This window comes from Toxorhynchites rutilus, chromosome 2 (genome assembly GCF_029784135.1).
Source record: "Toxorhynchites rutilus septentrionalis strain SRP chromosome 2, ASM2978413v1, whole genome shotgun sequence".
NCBI classification, from domain to species: domain Eukaryota; kingdom Metazoa; phylum Arthropoda; class Insecta; order Diptera; family Culicidae; genus Toxorhynchites; species Toxorhynchites rutilus.
Genome location: NC_073745.1, coordinates 236,833,179 through 236,848,515, shown reverse-complemented (window position 1 = coordinate 236,848,515; position 15,337 = coordinate 236,833,179). Strand labels below are relative to the sequence as shown.

Sequence of the window (15,337 nt, the reverse complement as noted above, 5' to 3'; positions counted from 1 at the left end):
CGGGTTCGCAAATGGCGACGACTAATGTTGAAGTTTATATATAATTAAAGCATAACATTTTTGACTAGTATTACAGTCAAACACCAGGATGTAGTTAATATAGCATGTTATGTAGTTTATGTAGTTTATGTAGTTTATGTATGCATAAGAGTTCTATATAGTGTATGTGTAAAGAATAAGAGAACATATCGTCGTGTTGATTGCTGTTAGAAGAGTTCTCACGGTTATCTTCTCAGGTTTCTGAAAAAGAACTCTTCGGCGTTGCGAGATTGGAGTTTGTTACAGTTTGCTGCAGTTTGCTCGATAAATAACAAAATATATCACCGGTCCGATCCGATTTTCAGGTTCCCCAGAAATAATTCTCCGAATAACGAAAAACGGAACACATCGTAGAGACCATTGGTTTTAGAGATGTTCTCTCGGTTACCTTCTCAGGTTTCTCGAAATTAACTCTTCGCCGTCACGATAGGAGTTCGATAAAAATTACTTGCGATAAATAATAGAACATATATTAGGCTGTCAAAAAAGTCCTGCGGTATTTTTTTTTAATTTTCATTTGTTCATAAAATTAGTTATAATCATCTGTTTTAAGTCAAATATGCGCCGTTTTGTTCGATGACTTGTTCCCAACGAGATGCCAACTTCATAATACCCCTGTTATAGAAGCTCGCTTCCTTATTGGCAAAAAACTCGGATAGCCAATTTTCACAGGCCTCTTTTGTGGCTAACTTCTGACTACCTAGCTCGTTCGCCATGGATAAAAACAGGTGGTAGTCACTTGGTGCAAGGTCCGGACTATACGGCGGATGCAAAAGAACCTCCCATCCGAGCTCCCGGAGCTTCTGGCGCGTCACCAAAGAAGTATGTGGCCTGGCGTTGTCCTGATGGAAGACAATGCGGCCTCTGTTTATCAAAGATGGCCTCTTCTTCATGAGTGCTACCTTCAAGCGGTCCAGTTGTTGGCAGTACAGGTCCGAATTGAGCGTTTGGCCATAGGGAAGCAGCTCATAATAGATTATTCATTGACAATCCCACCAAACACACAGCAGAACCTTCCTGGCCGTTAATGAGGGCTTGGCCACCGTCTGAGCCGCTTCAGCGGGCTTCGACCACGACCGTTTGCGCTACACGTTGTCGTAAGTTACCTACTTTTCATCGCCAGTCACCATCCGCTTCAGAAACGGGTCGATTTTGTTGCGATTCACATGCGTCGATACGGTCAAAGATGTTTTTTTGCGTCAACGTGTGTGGCACCCATACATCGAGCTTCTTTGTGAATCCAAGCTTCTTCAAATGGTTAATAACGGTTTGATGACTTATCCCCAGCTCTTGGCCGATGCTACGGCTGCTACTATGCCGGTCTTTTTCGGCTAATTCAGCGATTTTGTCGCAATTTTCGACGACAAGCCTTCCGGAGCGTGGCGCATCTTCGACGACCTCTACACCAGAACGAAAACGTTGAAACCATCGTTGTGCGGTGGAAATGGAAACTGTATCGGGTCCATAAACTGCACAAATTTTATTGGCAGCTTGAGATTGCCTTTGTCATAGTAGTACTGTAAAATATGTCGGATTTTCTCTTTATTTTGCTCCATATTTGCGACACTACAACTCACGAACGACTTAACCAAACAAAACACTGTCAAGGACTATAGCGCGCGAAAATACCTTTCCAACAAGCTATAGTATGACTCGATACAATGAATACAACTTGAACTACGCGCTTACAACGACACCTCGCGGAAATACCGCAGGACTTTTTTGACAGCCTAATATAATTAAATTCAATGGGTTTCCTTCTTCCTAAAGATCTGCCGCGTATTTTGACACATGAGATTTTCGGATTCTAGTTTCGTTGAGTTGTCGATAGTTTGCGTATACAACATAATCACATCACTTTCCTCAGTGCATCCTGATTCTTACGTCCCCCACTAACAACTATCCCTTCCTTGATAATCGCTAGGGAACCACGCTATAGAGTTGACCCTTCTGGCCTTCGGGCGGCGATTATCATACTAACATTCCTTCCCTTCCCCTGGTTACTGTAAGGACGTGGCTGGCGTCGTTATTGACTATTTATAACTCGAATCACTGAAACTTGCACAATGAGAATGAATTGCTACTCCCAAGCGTTATTCAGTGTGTTCTTTGTGCAATTTCACTGATTCAGGTCAAGAGGTCAATAATCGGAGAGCAACTACGAAATGTACAGTCTACCCAAGTCCAAGGTCAAGCTCAAGATTATAAACAAGCGAATTGAGCAACTTAATTTCATAGTTATACGTCATTATCCTGGATACCACCCTTTAATTTTTTGCAGTTTGTGATGGAGCATGGTTTTGAAGAAGTCGGATCTGCGTTGCTTCTTTTGGTTTCCGTTTTGGAAGTAAAAACTCTTCCATACGATGCAATGTAGCGGTGGTATATAGTAGCACTAGAAAATTGAATGTTGTGGATTATTTTTTCTTATGAATTGAATTGCATATTTATGAATTGTTTTAGCAAATCTGAGAATCCACAATCAATAAACTGCACTTTATAGCAGAAAAGTTGATGGATCTGAGCCTATGGGCACGGACGGGATCTTGACATAGGAATGTGAGACTGTGCAGTAATTGCATTTGAGTTGAGTTTTTTCCATAGTTCAAAATATGTATTTTTTGTCTTTTGATACATCAAATGGAAGCCCTGTAAAAATATCGTTTCCTGTATGAACTTGTGTCCTTTAAATGATCCCATTTAATCACATGAGGTAAGGTGGTAGAATCCGGATCACATTCTATTCAAAAATGTACACAACAATACCATTAAAGCCACTACTACCCTTTTTCTGTTTACTCAATTGTGCAGAAAAAGACAAGGAGTCATCATTTATCATTTTTAAACACAAGTCTAAATAGTAAAGATCTACATAAATATAAACCTAAGTCAAATAAATTTATGACTACAGAAATGTATTATGAATAAAAATAGCATTTTCTCCTTCGTTGTCACGTTGTCCGGACATTGTTATAGGGGTTGTGATAACTTTATAGCCAGATGGTAATGTATATTAAGTATCCTATGGCCATTAGTTCGTGTAGCTGCTGTACTGAATTGATCTCATTGGGTATTCTGATTTTGTATAAGAAAGGGAAAAGAGAATGAGTAAGTGCATTCGAGGAAGTGAAGCGGGCTTCTAAGGAAGACATACATATATTAAGATCGCAACTACTTAAGCTATCATAATCTGATATGCGTGAGTATACCCTTTCGAGTCTCTAAATCAGCAAAAATTAATTATTAAAAATTAAATTCTTTAATTGCTTTTTTTACATTACCAAAGAACATGCACGATATCATCATATCCTTGACCAACATTACATAAATTGTTAGTAGCACGAAGTAATTGGGCAACATAGAATACAACAAATGATAACTTTAACTCTTTTAACTAACGCCCGAATGTAGGTAAAAAGATTGTGCCTGCGTCTGGGAAGCGAGCGGTTAGTGCAATCAAAAAACATAACCGTTGTTTAACTTTTTTACTCTATTTTATGTTCGTGTTCCAAGCGATAAGTTGCTGGATAAATTTCCTGTCTAATGGTATACAACACAACATATGTCGCAAAAACTATTTTTAGTAATATGCATTTGAAACCTCCTAATAAATCGTTACATTTTGCGTAGAGTGACCCACCTTTATGGAAATCAAAGACATAGTCCTATGTCAAAACGAAATGTTTAACAGAGGATCCCCACAAAGCGCTTCAAGCTTCCTCCACTGTTCAGTTGGTCTCGAACAGGGTGGTTTCTCAACGAAGAACTGATCAGATGCTTTCTATGCTATCCATGAAGTCTCTCTTGCCCTTGAGAGTATTTCGCAGGGTTATGAACAAGTGATAATTTGAAGATTCAATAGCTAGTTAGTAGAGTGAATGGGATAGCTATAACTAATGTTTTGTGTACCGAAAATTCCTAATCAACCGATAACCTGATTTTCTGACAAAGTTATGAATTGGACGAGTTACCTCGTTGATATTGCGGAACTTCATTCATGGCATTAAAATAGCCATTAAGCCAATTTAATTAAAAAGAAAAAGGACTGGTTTTATCACAGACGAAAGAACAAGTTGATCCATTATCTGAATCTTTTTATTCCATGGCTTGATGAGATAATTTCCAACTCGAAAAGATTCTAGTCCGCTATGGAATTAAACCCAATATATATATCAGTATAAGCCAATGGAACTAGCAAATCCCCTGCGACGATTTACTAGTCTGAAATCTAGCAGTTGAGCCAATCCAAACTCAATGCTAGCAGTCAACATTTATCTCAAAGCATGTCGAGAAAATTACCAATCCGAAGAAAAAATCCTTGATAGATCAAAAATTGGATTGAAGTGTTAGTCTTGAATCTACGAAGAAATTCTCCAAGAAATAGATTCCCGACAACGGTCTACCAATGTCAGTAGGTTTTGGGTCTAGATCAGTGGTCTCCAACCTTTTTTGCTCAATTCACCCCTTTACGAAAATTAATCCCATCCCCTATCAGTATTTTGTAAGAAAGTTTGCAGCATATAAAAAATAAAAAAATGTAAGAATACAAACGGTTTTCGAGTTATATTCGCAACAAGTTTGTTTTTATACTTGTATCTGATTGCAAAAAAGGTGTATACAGTTTGGCAAGTCAGTATGGCACCTGCGCCTAAACGTTTTCCGTCAAAATCGTAATACTTGAGAACGTTGTCAAAAAGAACACCTCATGTCTTCGATATCCACTCTGTTACGGTGTTTTGTTCCCATCGGCAGCGTTGTAGGAAATCCAGATTCACATACATTCTACGCAAAAGACAACAACACTCGTAACGCTTATTCTGCATATCAGGATTAAAATCGATCAATTGTAGATCGATTAGTTTGTTCTGAATTTGATCCGAAACTTTCGTCACTGCCAATCGGGAGGCATTTCAAACCATGTCCAAATTTGTTCTTTAATATAAGGAAAGTATGTTCCAAGTTTAACTTGTTGTAAAAAGTCTTGACAAATGCTGTACAATTTCCTTTCTTATGCACTTCTGTACTGTTTTGTCGTCTGTTCCATCATCATTCAGTGACGAAAGTCTTTCAAACATTCAATTGAACATTACATTTCAGATTTGGAAATGTTTACCGAGGATCGCAAATTTTAGTGTATCCAATAAAGTTTATGTGGCAATTTTTGCTAATCAATGTCATCTTCGAAGCGAAGTAAATGTGCAATATTCCCTTGCCCAATTCCCCCTTTTAATGACCAAATTCCCCATCAGGGTGGTACTCAAAAATTATTCCGCTGGGACCATGAGTGCAGCACTGCACACGCGAAATCTTCCAACGTCTCAAACGTGTGCGCTACAACACACGTTTTACGTTAAAACTAATGTGTTTAATAGAAGATATTTTACGAGTTTGAAATAATGTTATAAAAAATTTGATTTTGAAAAAATAAATTGTTTTATAATGATTTTTATCAAGGCGGGCGCTGTGTGCTGGCGTGTTTATCGCCATATCATCGTCATCGAAATCATCGCACTGTGGAGCCATACACCGTTGCAGCTGTGCTGTACGATCGACACGCGGTTCGCTGGGAACCGTTCTAATTCAACCGCACGGGTGTGCGATATAAGTATATTTTTTATTAGATTAAGGTTTTTAGTTTAAGAAATAATCAGAAAAAAAGATTGAGAAATCACTGAAAAATTGTACATCTGCCACTTTATATGGCAGAATGCGGAGAACCCGTTGACATGGAGATTGAATCCACTGTCTATCCCTCCACATCTACGGGAGGTGGGAAGTCGCTTAAACGCGTTCCCCCTTCAGAAGAAGTCTTTTCGGGGGAGGAATTAACCCACCTAAACAAGCCTCCCTCAAGAAAATTTGTAAACCTCTCCTCTTCACCCCCTCAATCTCCTGCTCCCGTTCCTCCTCTCGCTCCCGTTCTCGCTCTCCCTCTCGCTCCCACTCCCGTTCTCGCTTCCCCTCACGCTCCTGCTCCCGCTGAACTCCCGATCACGCCACCCAACCCTGCTGTTTCCGCTTCCGCTCAACAATCGACCCCGCTTTCCTCTCCTGTTGTGTCTCCACCCCGTGTCAAGGTTTATCCAGAAAATGCAACTGGAACTGGCCCATGGGTTGTTTTCTTCCGACCTAAACCTAAAGGAAAATCTCTGAATGTCATTCAGATCATGAAAGATTTGTCAAAAAATTATTCCTCCGTGGTCGAAATTTCCAAGGTTCGCCCGAATAAACTGCGTGTTGTCGTGGCTGATCGGAAGCAAGCTAACGCTATTGTTGTCGACAAGCGGTTCATTTTAGAATATCGCGCATACGTGCCCTGCCATAACGTAGAAATTGCGGGAGTGATTACAGAAACGGGTCTGACGTGTGAATTTATTAAAAAAGTAAATGGAAAGTTCAAGAAGCTCCCCTCGATGGAAGTCGAGATCTTGGACTGTCGCCAATTAGGCAAACTCTCCCAGGAAGGGGGAGAAACTAAATTCACGCCGTCCGACTCGTTTCGAGTAACTTTTGCTGGTTCCACTCTCCCTGACTACGTTATGGTGGACAAATTGAGACTGCCGGTGCGACTCTTTGTGCCAAAGCCCATGACTTGCAACAAATGCAAGTCAGTTGGTCACACTTCAGATTATTGTGCCAACAAGGAGCGCTGTGCAACTTGCGGAGAGCAACATGTGGGAGAATCCTGCAGTGCGACTGAGCATAAATGTCCATATTGCGGGGGAACTCCACACGCGCTCTCAGCTTGTGAAACTTATAAGAGTCGCTGGGAGAAACAGAAGCGCTCTTTAAAGGAACGCTCGAAGCGCACATTTGCGGAAATTTTAAAGGGCGCTTCTCCACTGACCCAACAACAACAACAACCAATCTCAACACACAATACTTTTTCCTCGTTGCCAGTTGATGAAATGGAAGCGGACACAGCTAGCGGGGACACACCGTTTATTTCCAAAGGGAATCCCCGGCGCAAGAATGTGACCACTCCCAAAGTTCAAGAACAAGTCCCCCCGGTGATACCCCCTGTTAGCTTGCCTAAAAAATCGAGTGCCGCGGACAAGTAAAATCAGGTTCCTCCTGGCTTCCGTGGGAATAGTTCACCTTCGAACGACCCAGCACTCGAGGGGACATCAAAAACCCCAACTGTCTCTTTTTTTTCGTCCAGTTCAACTTCCCAATCGGGATTTATAAAGTTGTCTGACCTTCTGGATCAAATCTTCAAGTGTTTTAATGTTTCCGACTCCATCAGAACCATTGTCATCTCAATGTATTAAAGACAATTTTGCAACAATTGATGCAAACATGGCCCCTCCTTGCAATGATTATCTCTCTTGATGTCTAATTTAGATAGAGAGGTCGGAGATATCACTGTTTTACAGTGGAATTGTCGTAGTCTCATCCCTAAATTGGATACATTCAAATTTTTAATTCATAAATTCAATTGTGATGTTTTTGCTCTGTCCGAAACTTGGCTTTCTTCGCGAGATGATCTCTCTTTCCATGATTTCAATATTATACGCTTGGACCGTGATGACAGTTACGGAGGGGTGCTATTGGGGATCAATAAGTGCCACTAATTTTTTCGAATTGACCTTCCACCTATTGGAGGGATTGAAGCTGTTGCTTGTCATGCAAACATCAGAGGAAAAGACCTCTGTATTGTCAGCTTGTATTGGCCTCCGAGAGCTGCGGTTAGCCGCAAGCAACTTGTTGACATGTGCTCACTCCTTCCTGAGCCACGATTGATCTTGGGAGACTTCAACTCTCACGGAACTGCCTGGGGGGAACAGTACGACGACAATCGTTCATCGTTGATATATGACCTTTGTAACAGCTTCAATATGACCGTTTTGAATACTGGGGAAACAACAAGTGTTCCTAAACCTCCTGCTAACCCAAGTGCTCTTGACCTCTCGCTTTGCTCGAATTCACTATCGTTAGATTGCAAGATTCATTCCATCCAGGACCCCAACGGTAGTAATCACTTGCCAATCAAAATTTCCATCACCATTGGGTCGAATTCTTCTGAATCTATAAACATGGCATATGACCTCACAAGACACATTGACTGGAAAAAGTATGCGGACGCGATTGCTCTAGCCATCAATTCCAGAGATGGTTTACCTCCATTGGAGGAGTATAACTTCCTTTCTCGTTTGATCTATGACAGCGCAGTTCGCGCTCAAACGAAACCCATTCCAGGTTCCACCATTTCCCGAAGGCCTTCCAATCTATGGTGGGATAGCCAATGTTCCATGCTTTATATAGAAAAATCGAATGCATTTAAAGCTTTCCGGAAACGTGGAACTCCTGAAAATTTTCAAACGTATTTAGCCCTTGAGAATCAGTTCAAAAATTTGATCAAAGGGAAAAAACGTGCTTATTGGCGAAATTTCGTGGGAGGTGTGTCACGAGAAACGTCAATGAAAAAATTATGGAAACTGGCTCGGAACATGAGAAATCGCCCTTCAACGAATGAAAGCGAAGAATATTCACATCGATGGATTTTTATTTTTTTTTTTTTTTTATTAATCCGTTTATTTTTACAGGCTCAGTTACATAAGTTTAATGGAGCCAAACTCTTAACTATATTTCAAATAGCATATATCAACATGTTGTTTCCTTAATTCTATGGTTAATGAAATAGGAAACCGATTACTTGCGGTCGACTCGAGTTTAGAAGGGTAACACATTTTCATTAGGAAAAGGATGGGATGTAAGGAGATGTGTGTTTACACTCGCACTCACATTCACATTCACATTCTCATTCACACTGACACTTCACACTCAATTCTTAAAACTATCCTTACATCTAATATGTATTTACAATTTAACTTATTCTAATGTTAGTAAGAAGGGAACCGATAGCTCGCGAAGGACGAAAAGGAGGGGAAAAGGATGTATGAACAATCACACTCGAAGATCGATAGCTTTAAGGAAAACATATATTTGGGACATGTAATCAAGGTCTAACCGAGCCAACACATCTCTCACCGGCACATTGGACTGCTTTCCTCCAGCCCGAAGGGAGTTTTCTAAATTCGATCTGGCGACAAGATACAACTTGCACGACCAAACAACGTGTTCGATGTCGTGGTAACCATGGCCACAATCGCAGAGATTGCTGTCGGCAAGATTAAAACGAAAAAGCAGCGCGTCTAACGAACAGTGATTAGACATGAGTCGGGAGAAGGTGCGAATAAAGTCCCGACTCAAGTCCAGACTTTTGAACCACGGTTTGAGGCTAACCTTAGGGATAATCGAGTGGAGCCACCGGCCCAATTCATCTTCGTTCCATTATTTGCGATGCCAGTTAGCGATGGTATTTCTACGAACTAAAGAATAAAATTCATTGAAGGCGATTTGACGCTGATAAATATCGCCTTCAATTGCACCTACCTTTGCTAATGAGTCAGCCCTCTCATTACCCGGAATTGAGCAATGTGAAGGGACCCAGACAAAGGTAATGACATAACAGCGTCTGGATAGAGCACTCAAAATTTCTCGTATTCTCTCAAGGAAGTACGGCGAGTGCTTTTCCGGCCTCACTGAACGGATAGCTTCGACAGAGCTAAGACTATCCGTTACAATGTAATAGTGTTCAACAGGTCGTGAGGCGACGCTGTCCAGCGCCCAATGTATTGCTGCCAATTCAGCAATATACACAGAGCAAGGATTCTAGAGACTGTGGGAGGTGCTAAAAATTTCGTTGAACACTCCAAATCCTGTGGACTCATTCAGAGAGGACCCATCAGTGAAGTACATATTCTCACAATTGACACGCCCATACTTTGCTTCGAAAATCGTAGGAACGCTCCCCGATCGATGATAATCTGGAATTCCATGGATATCCTGCTTCATGGACAGATCAAAATGCACAGAGGAATTGATGTAGTCAGGAAAACAAACACGGTTGGGAATATACGAAGAAGGATCAACCTGCATGGAGATGAATTCATGGTATGAACTCATGAATCCGGAGTGAAAATTTAGCTCGATCAGCTGCTCAAAATTTCCGATCACCAATGGGTTCATGACCTTACACCGGATGAAGAACCGAAGGGATAATAAATTGAGGCGATCTTTTAGTGGGAGTACGCCTGCCAAAATCTCGAGACTCATGGTATGCGTTGAGGGCATACATCCCAACGCGATACGGAGACAAAGATACTGAATTCGCTCGAGTTTAATGAGGTGTGTTTTGGCAGCTGATTGAAAACAGAAACTGCCATACAATTTTTAATTTTGCACGAAAGGTTTGTCCCAATTCCGCTCCCGTGCAAAAAATTGTTCGAAATATTCCACAAGATAGGTGCGATCTTGATTCTGAGTTTTCGATGGTAGAATTCTCTCTTGCTCTCCTTTCATGTAACAATTCTGCTCCGGGATCGGATCGAATTAAGTTCAACTTGTTGAAAAACCTCCCTGATGTGACGAAACATCGCTTGTTGAATTTATCCAATCGTTTTCTGGAGCATAATATTGTTCCAGATGATTGGAGACAAGTACGAGTTTTAGCTATTCAAAAACCCGGAAAACCCGCGTCCGACTTCAATTCGCACCGCCCAATAGCAATGCTGTCTTGTATACGGAAATTGTTGGAGAAAATGATCTTGTTTCGCCTTGATCGATGGGTTGAAACGAATGGCCTACTCTCAGATACACAATATGGGTTCCGCAGGGGCAAGGGGACGAATGATTGTCTTGCGTTGCTTTCTTCAGAAATTCAAATGGCTTACGCCGAAAAAAAAACAAATGGCTTCAGTATTCTTGGACATAAAGGGCCTTTGATTCAGTTTCAATAGAGGTCCTGTCAGACAAATTACACTCTCGGGGTCTGCCGCCTCTATTGAATAATATGTTATATAACTTGCTTTGTGAGAAACATTTGAATTTTTCTCACGGGGATTCGACAGTAAGTCGGGTCTCCTACATGGGACTCCCCCAGGGCTCATGTTTAAGCCCCCTTTTGTACAACTTCTATGTAAGCGACATCGACAATTGCCTTACACAAAATTGCAGCCTAAGACAACTTGCAGATGATGGAGTGGTGTCTGTCGTAGGATCAAACGAATCCGACCTGCAAGGACCCTTACAAGATACTTTGAACAATTTTTCAACCTGGGCCATGGATCTAGGGATCGAATTCTCCACGGAGAAAACAGAGATGGTGGTTTTTTCTAGGAAGCATAGACCAGCAAAACCAAAGCATCAACTTTTGGGTAAACCGATCACTCATGCTATGTCATTCAAGTATCTTGGGGTCTGGTTCGACTCCAAATGTACTTGGGGGGCCCATATTAGGTATCTGAGTAAAAAATGTCAACAAAGAATAAACTTTCTCCGTACAATTACCGGCACATGGTGGGGAGCCCACCCCGAAGATCTTATAATGTTGTATCGAACAACTATTCTCTCAGTGATGGAGTATGGCTGTTTTCAATCAGCTGCCAAAACACACCTCATTAAACTCGAGCGAATTCAGTATCTTTGTCTCCGTATTGCGTTGGGATGTATGCCCTTAACGCATACCATGAGTCTCGAGGTTTTGGCAGGCGTACTCCCACTAAAAGATCGCTTCAATTTATTATCTCTTCGGTTCCTCATCCGGTGTAAGGTTATGAACCCATTGGTGATCGGAAATTTTGAGCAGCTGATCGAGCTAAATTTTCATTCTGGATTCATGAGCTCATATCATGAATTCGTCTCCATGCAGGTTGATCCTTCTTCGTATATTCCTAACCGTGTTTGTTTTCCTGACTACATCAATTCCTCTGTGCATTTTGATCTGTCCATGAAGCAGGATATCCATGGAATTCCAGATTAACATCGATCGGGGATCGTTCCTACGATTTTCGAAGCAAAGTATGGGCGTGTCAATTGTGATAATATGTATTTTACTGATGGGTCCTCTATGAATGAGTCCACAGGATTTGGAGTGTTCAACAAATTTTTTAGCACCTCACACAGTCTTCAGTATCCTTGCTCAGTGTATATTGCTGAATTGGCAGCAATACACTGGGCGCTGGACAGCGTCGCCTCACGACCTGTTGAACACTATTACATTATAACGGATAGTCTGAGATCTGTCGAAGCTATCCGTTTAGTGAGGCCGGAAAAGCACTCGCCGTACTTCCTTGAGAGAATACGAGAAATTTTGAGTGCTTTATCCAGACGCTGTTATGTCATTACCTTTGTCTGGGTCCCTTCACATTGCTCAATTCCGGGTAATGAGAGGGCTGACTCATTAGCAAAGGTAGGTGCAATTGAAGGCGAAATTTATCAGCGTCAAATCGCCTTCAATGAATTTTATTCTTTAGTTCGTAAAAATACCATCGTTAACTGGCAACGCAAATGGAACGAAGATGAATTGGGCCGGTGGCTCCACTCAATTATCCTTAAGGTTAGCCTCAATCCGTGGTTCAAAAGTCTGGACTTGAGTCGGGACTTTATTCGCACCTTCTCCCGACTCATGCCCAATCACTGTTCGTTAGACGCGTTGCTTTTTCGTTTTAATCTTGCCGACAGCAATCTCTGCGGTTGTGGCCATGGTTACCACGACATCGAACACGTTGTTTGGTCGTGCGAGTTGTATCTTGTCGCCAGATCGAATTTAGATAACTCCCTTCGGGCTGAAGGAAAGCAGTCCAATGTGCCGGTGAGAGATGTGTTGGCTCGGTTAGACCTTAATTACATGTCCCAAATATATGTTTTCCTTAAAGCTATCGATCTTCGAGTGTGATTGTTCATACATCCTTTTCCCCTCCTTTTCGTCCTTCGCGAGCTATCGGTTCCCTTCCTACTAACATTAGAATAAGTTAAATTGTAAACACATAATAAATGTAAGGATAGTTTTAAGAATTGAGTTTGAAGTGTCAGTGTGAATGAGAATGTGAATGTGAATGTGAATGTGAATGTGAGTGTAAACACACATCCCCTTACATCCCATCCTTTTCCTAATGAAAATGTGTCACCCTTCTAAACTCGAGTCGACCGCGAGTAATCGGTTTCCTATTTCATTAAGCATAGAATTAAAGAAACAACATGTTGATATATGCTAGTTGAAATACAGTTAAGAGTTTGGCTCCATTAAACTTATATAACTGAGTTGGGGCCGCGTGTGCAGCACGGGTAGTTTTTACCCTTATATGGCAGATAGGGATGAAATTTTATGCTAGATGGGTTCCTGGCACCATCTAGTATAAGGTCAACAATTGGACCCTCCATGCTTCTACGAACTTTTTGGTCAAAACACATACATTAATAATCTGTAAGACATACTACGCCTGGGACCGCACGTTTTGGGGCAAACTTGTACGCTTCTCTTGTTCGGATTCCACGAATGAGATCGTTTCCTTCGGTGTGGATAATACGAAGGCGAACCATCCTTGTTAGCCTTGTTAGATTACTGACAGACCAAGGATTTAACCATCAAGTGCAGAAAACACGGGTTATTTTGTAAACCATCCGTAACAGACGGAACGCGAAACACGAAAAAAAAACTCGTGGGCGGTCCTTAATGTGCTAAGAAGTAGAGTTAGTCGGTTGAGATAAATCTAGTTTCACTCCGGTTGTATCATTGAACCCCTTGTAATACCTTCTTTGTATCCGAAAAAAATGAAAAATTCTTTGCTTATGTTAAATCTCATGTTTCTCGATACCTGTCAGGGCAAGCTGGCTCAAATTATTGCAGACTTCACAATAATAAACTAAAACGGGAAAAAATTCAAACAAACAAAACCATAATCCAACATTTCTCTTCAATATCAAATAGGAGTATCGAACAAGTCCCTTTCCGATCTGCCATCGTTGAGGGAATCTTCTCAAGAAACTAACATCAACACGGAAGCACATTCACCCGACATCGCCAACACTGCAAGGGTAGCAAGCCCAACGAAGTCGTCTACCGGAATAGGCTCAGCAACTACTGCTCCCAGCGTTACACAGAATACAACTGCGAGTAAAAATACCACTGGCACTAAACCCCCCACTGTCGGCAGAATGAAAGAACAGCTAATGTATTTGGCTCAACTATTGAAGTTCGAAGTGAGTGTCATTGTGACAAACTTCCTATGTTTATGTGATCTGGACCCAAACAACTTTTTTTTCTCTATTTTCAGGTCTTATTTTCAGATTTCCCGAAAGGCAACCATGGCGAGTACCTGACTCTGGTAACACTTTCAACCGAACCACCGCAGCTGTGTCACGGCGGGGGCGCAAGTTTGGAAGAATCACACGATGAGGCCGCTCGTGGGGCTTTGGACATCCTGAGCAAGATTGGCCTGGATAACGTGACACCCAAAGGAAGCGCTTCCACAGCAGCAGCATCATCTGCCGCAGACGACAGTAAGTCCAAGTCAGCATTTACTAATGGGTTGAAATAAGTAATTGCATGAGGCAGTATTTGAACAATTTTCAATAATAATGATAGAGAGATCGTGAAATACGGAAGAATTACATATAAAATAGAAAAAAGAAGGAGGCTCTGTCGTTCGAGTGGTAAGCTTGTTTGATGTCTGTAATAAGCATGAATTTGTCTGGAGATCATACATTCTTCTTATAAACTCATGCTTTGTTTTATTCAAGTCTACCGCCTAAACGCCACATCCACACGGGTTGTCACAGTCATGAAATCAGAAGCGCTAATTCATTGACTAAACATATTGAAAACACATAATGTGCTGAAACTATCAAGCACAAGCAAAATTAATCATTTTAATAACAATCCTTTACAGAGTGTGTTGCTCGTAGATGATTTTTATTACATACATTTGCTGATTCTGAAATGAAAAAGCTGCAGAGCAGAATGTTTGCACGTAGCTCACAGCAGATTTGAATATTGATTACCATTTACCTAAAAAGTTATACATATAAAAACGCAGCCAAGTATTAAATACAACAACTTGAAGGTTCTTATTCATATGAAATCGATTCGAGCGACCGGAGAAAGATGCTGGGGTGGCGAACGGTATGCGGTTCAATGCCGCCGGTGATTGAAGAGACAAGAAAAACAAACTAATAACCATATAATTGTCGTAATAGTGGATAATACATAAATACTCTTGATCACTGACTGACGTGTTACAGAGGAAGATTAGGTGACGCGCGTTGAGATTGTCGTCAGTCAGCCGATCGATAAAATACGTTTTTATATGCTATTGTTTCAATCGTAATTCGTGTATTGTTTAAAAACCTTCATAAAGTGTAGTAAACAAAACAGAATGCGAATGCTAGGACCGTCGCATATCGCATATACAGTAAACTCTCGGCGCCGTCTGCTCTTGCGTTCAGGAATCACATG

General features: G+C 41.3%; 1 protein-coding gene across 4 annotated transcripts in view; it reads left to right on the top strand.

Moving 5' to 3' along the window:
* Positions 1 to 15,337, top strand: part of LOC129764518 (maternal effect protein staufen) — a 65,355-nt gene that overhangs the window by 30,110 nt on the left and 19,908 nt on the right. For all 4 annotated transcript variants that reach the window (XM_055763689.1, XM_055763686.1, XM_055763685.1 and 1 more), the window contains 2 exons: positions 13,811 to 14,082; positions 14,157 to 14,382. In XM_055763689.1, coding sequence (XP_055619664.1) covers positions 13,811 to 14,082; positions 14,157 to 14,382 — 498 coding nt within the window. The remainder of the gene's footprint in view (positions 1 to 13,810; positions 14,083 to 14,156; positions 14,383 to 15,337) is intronic.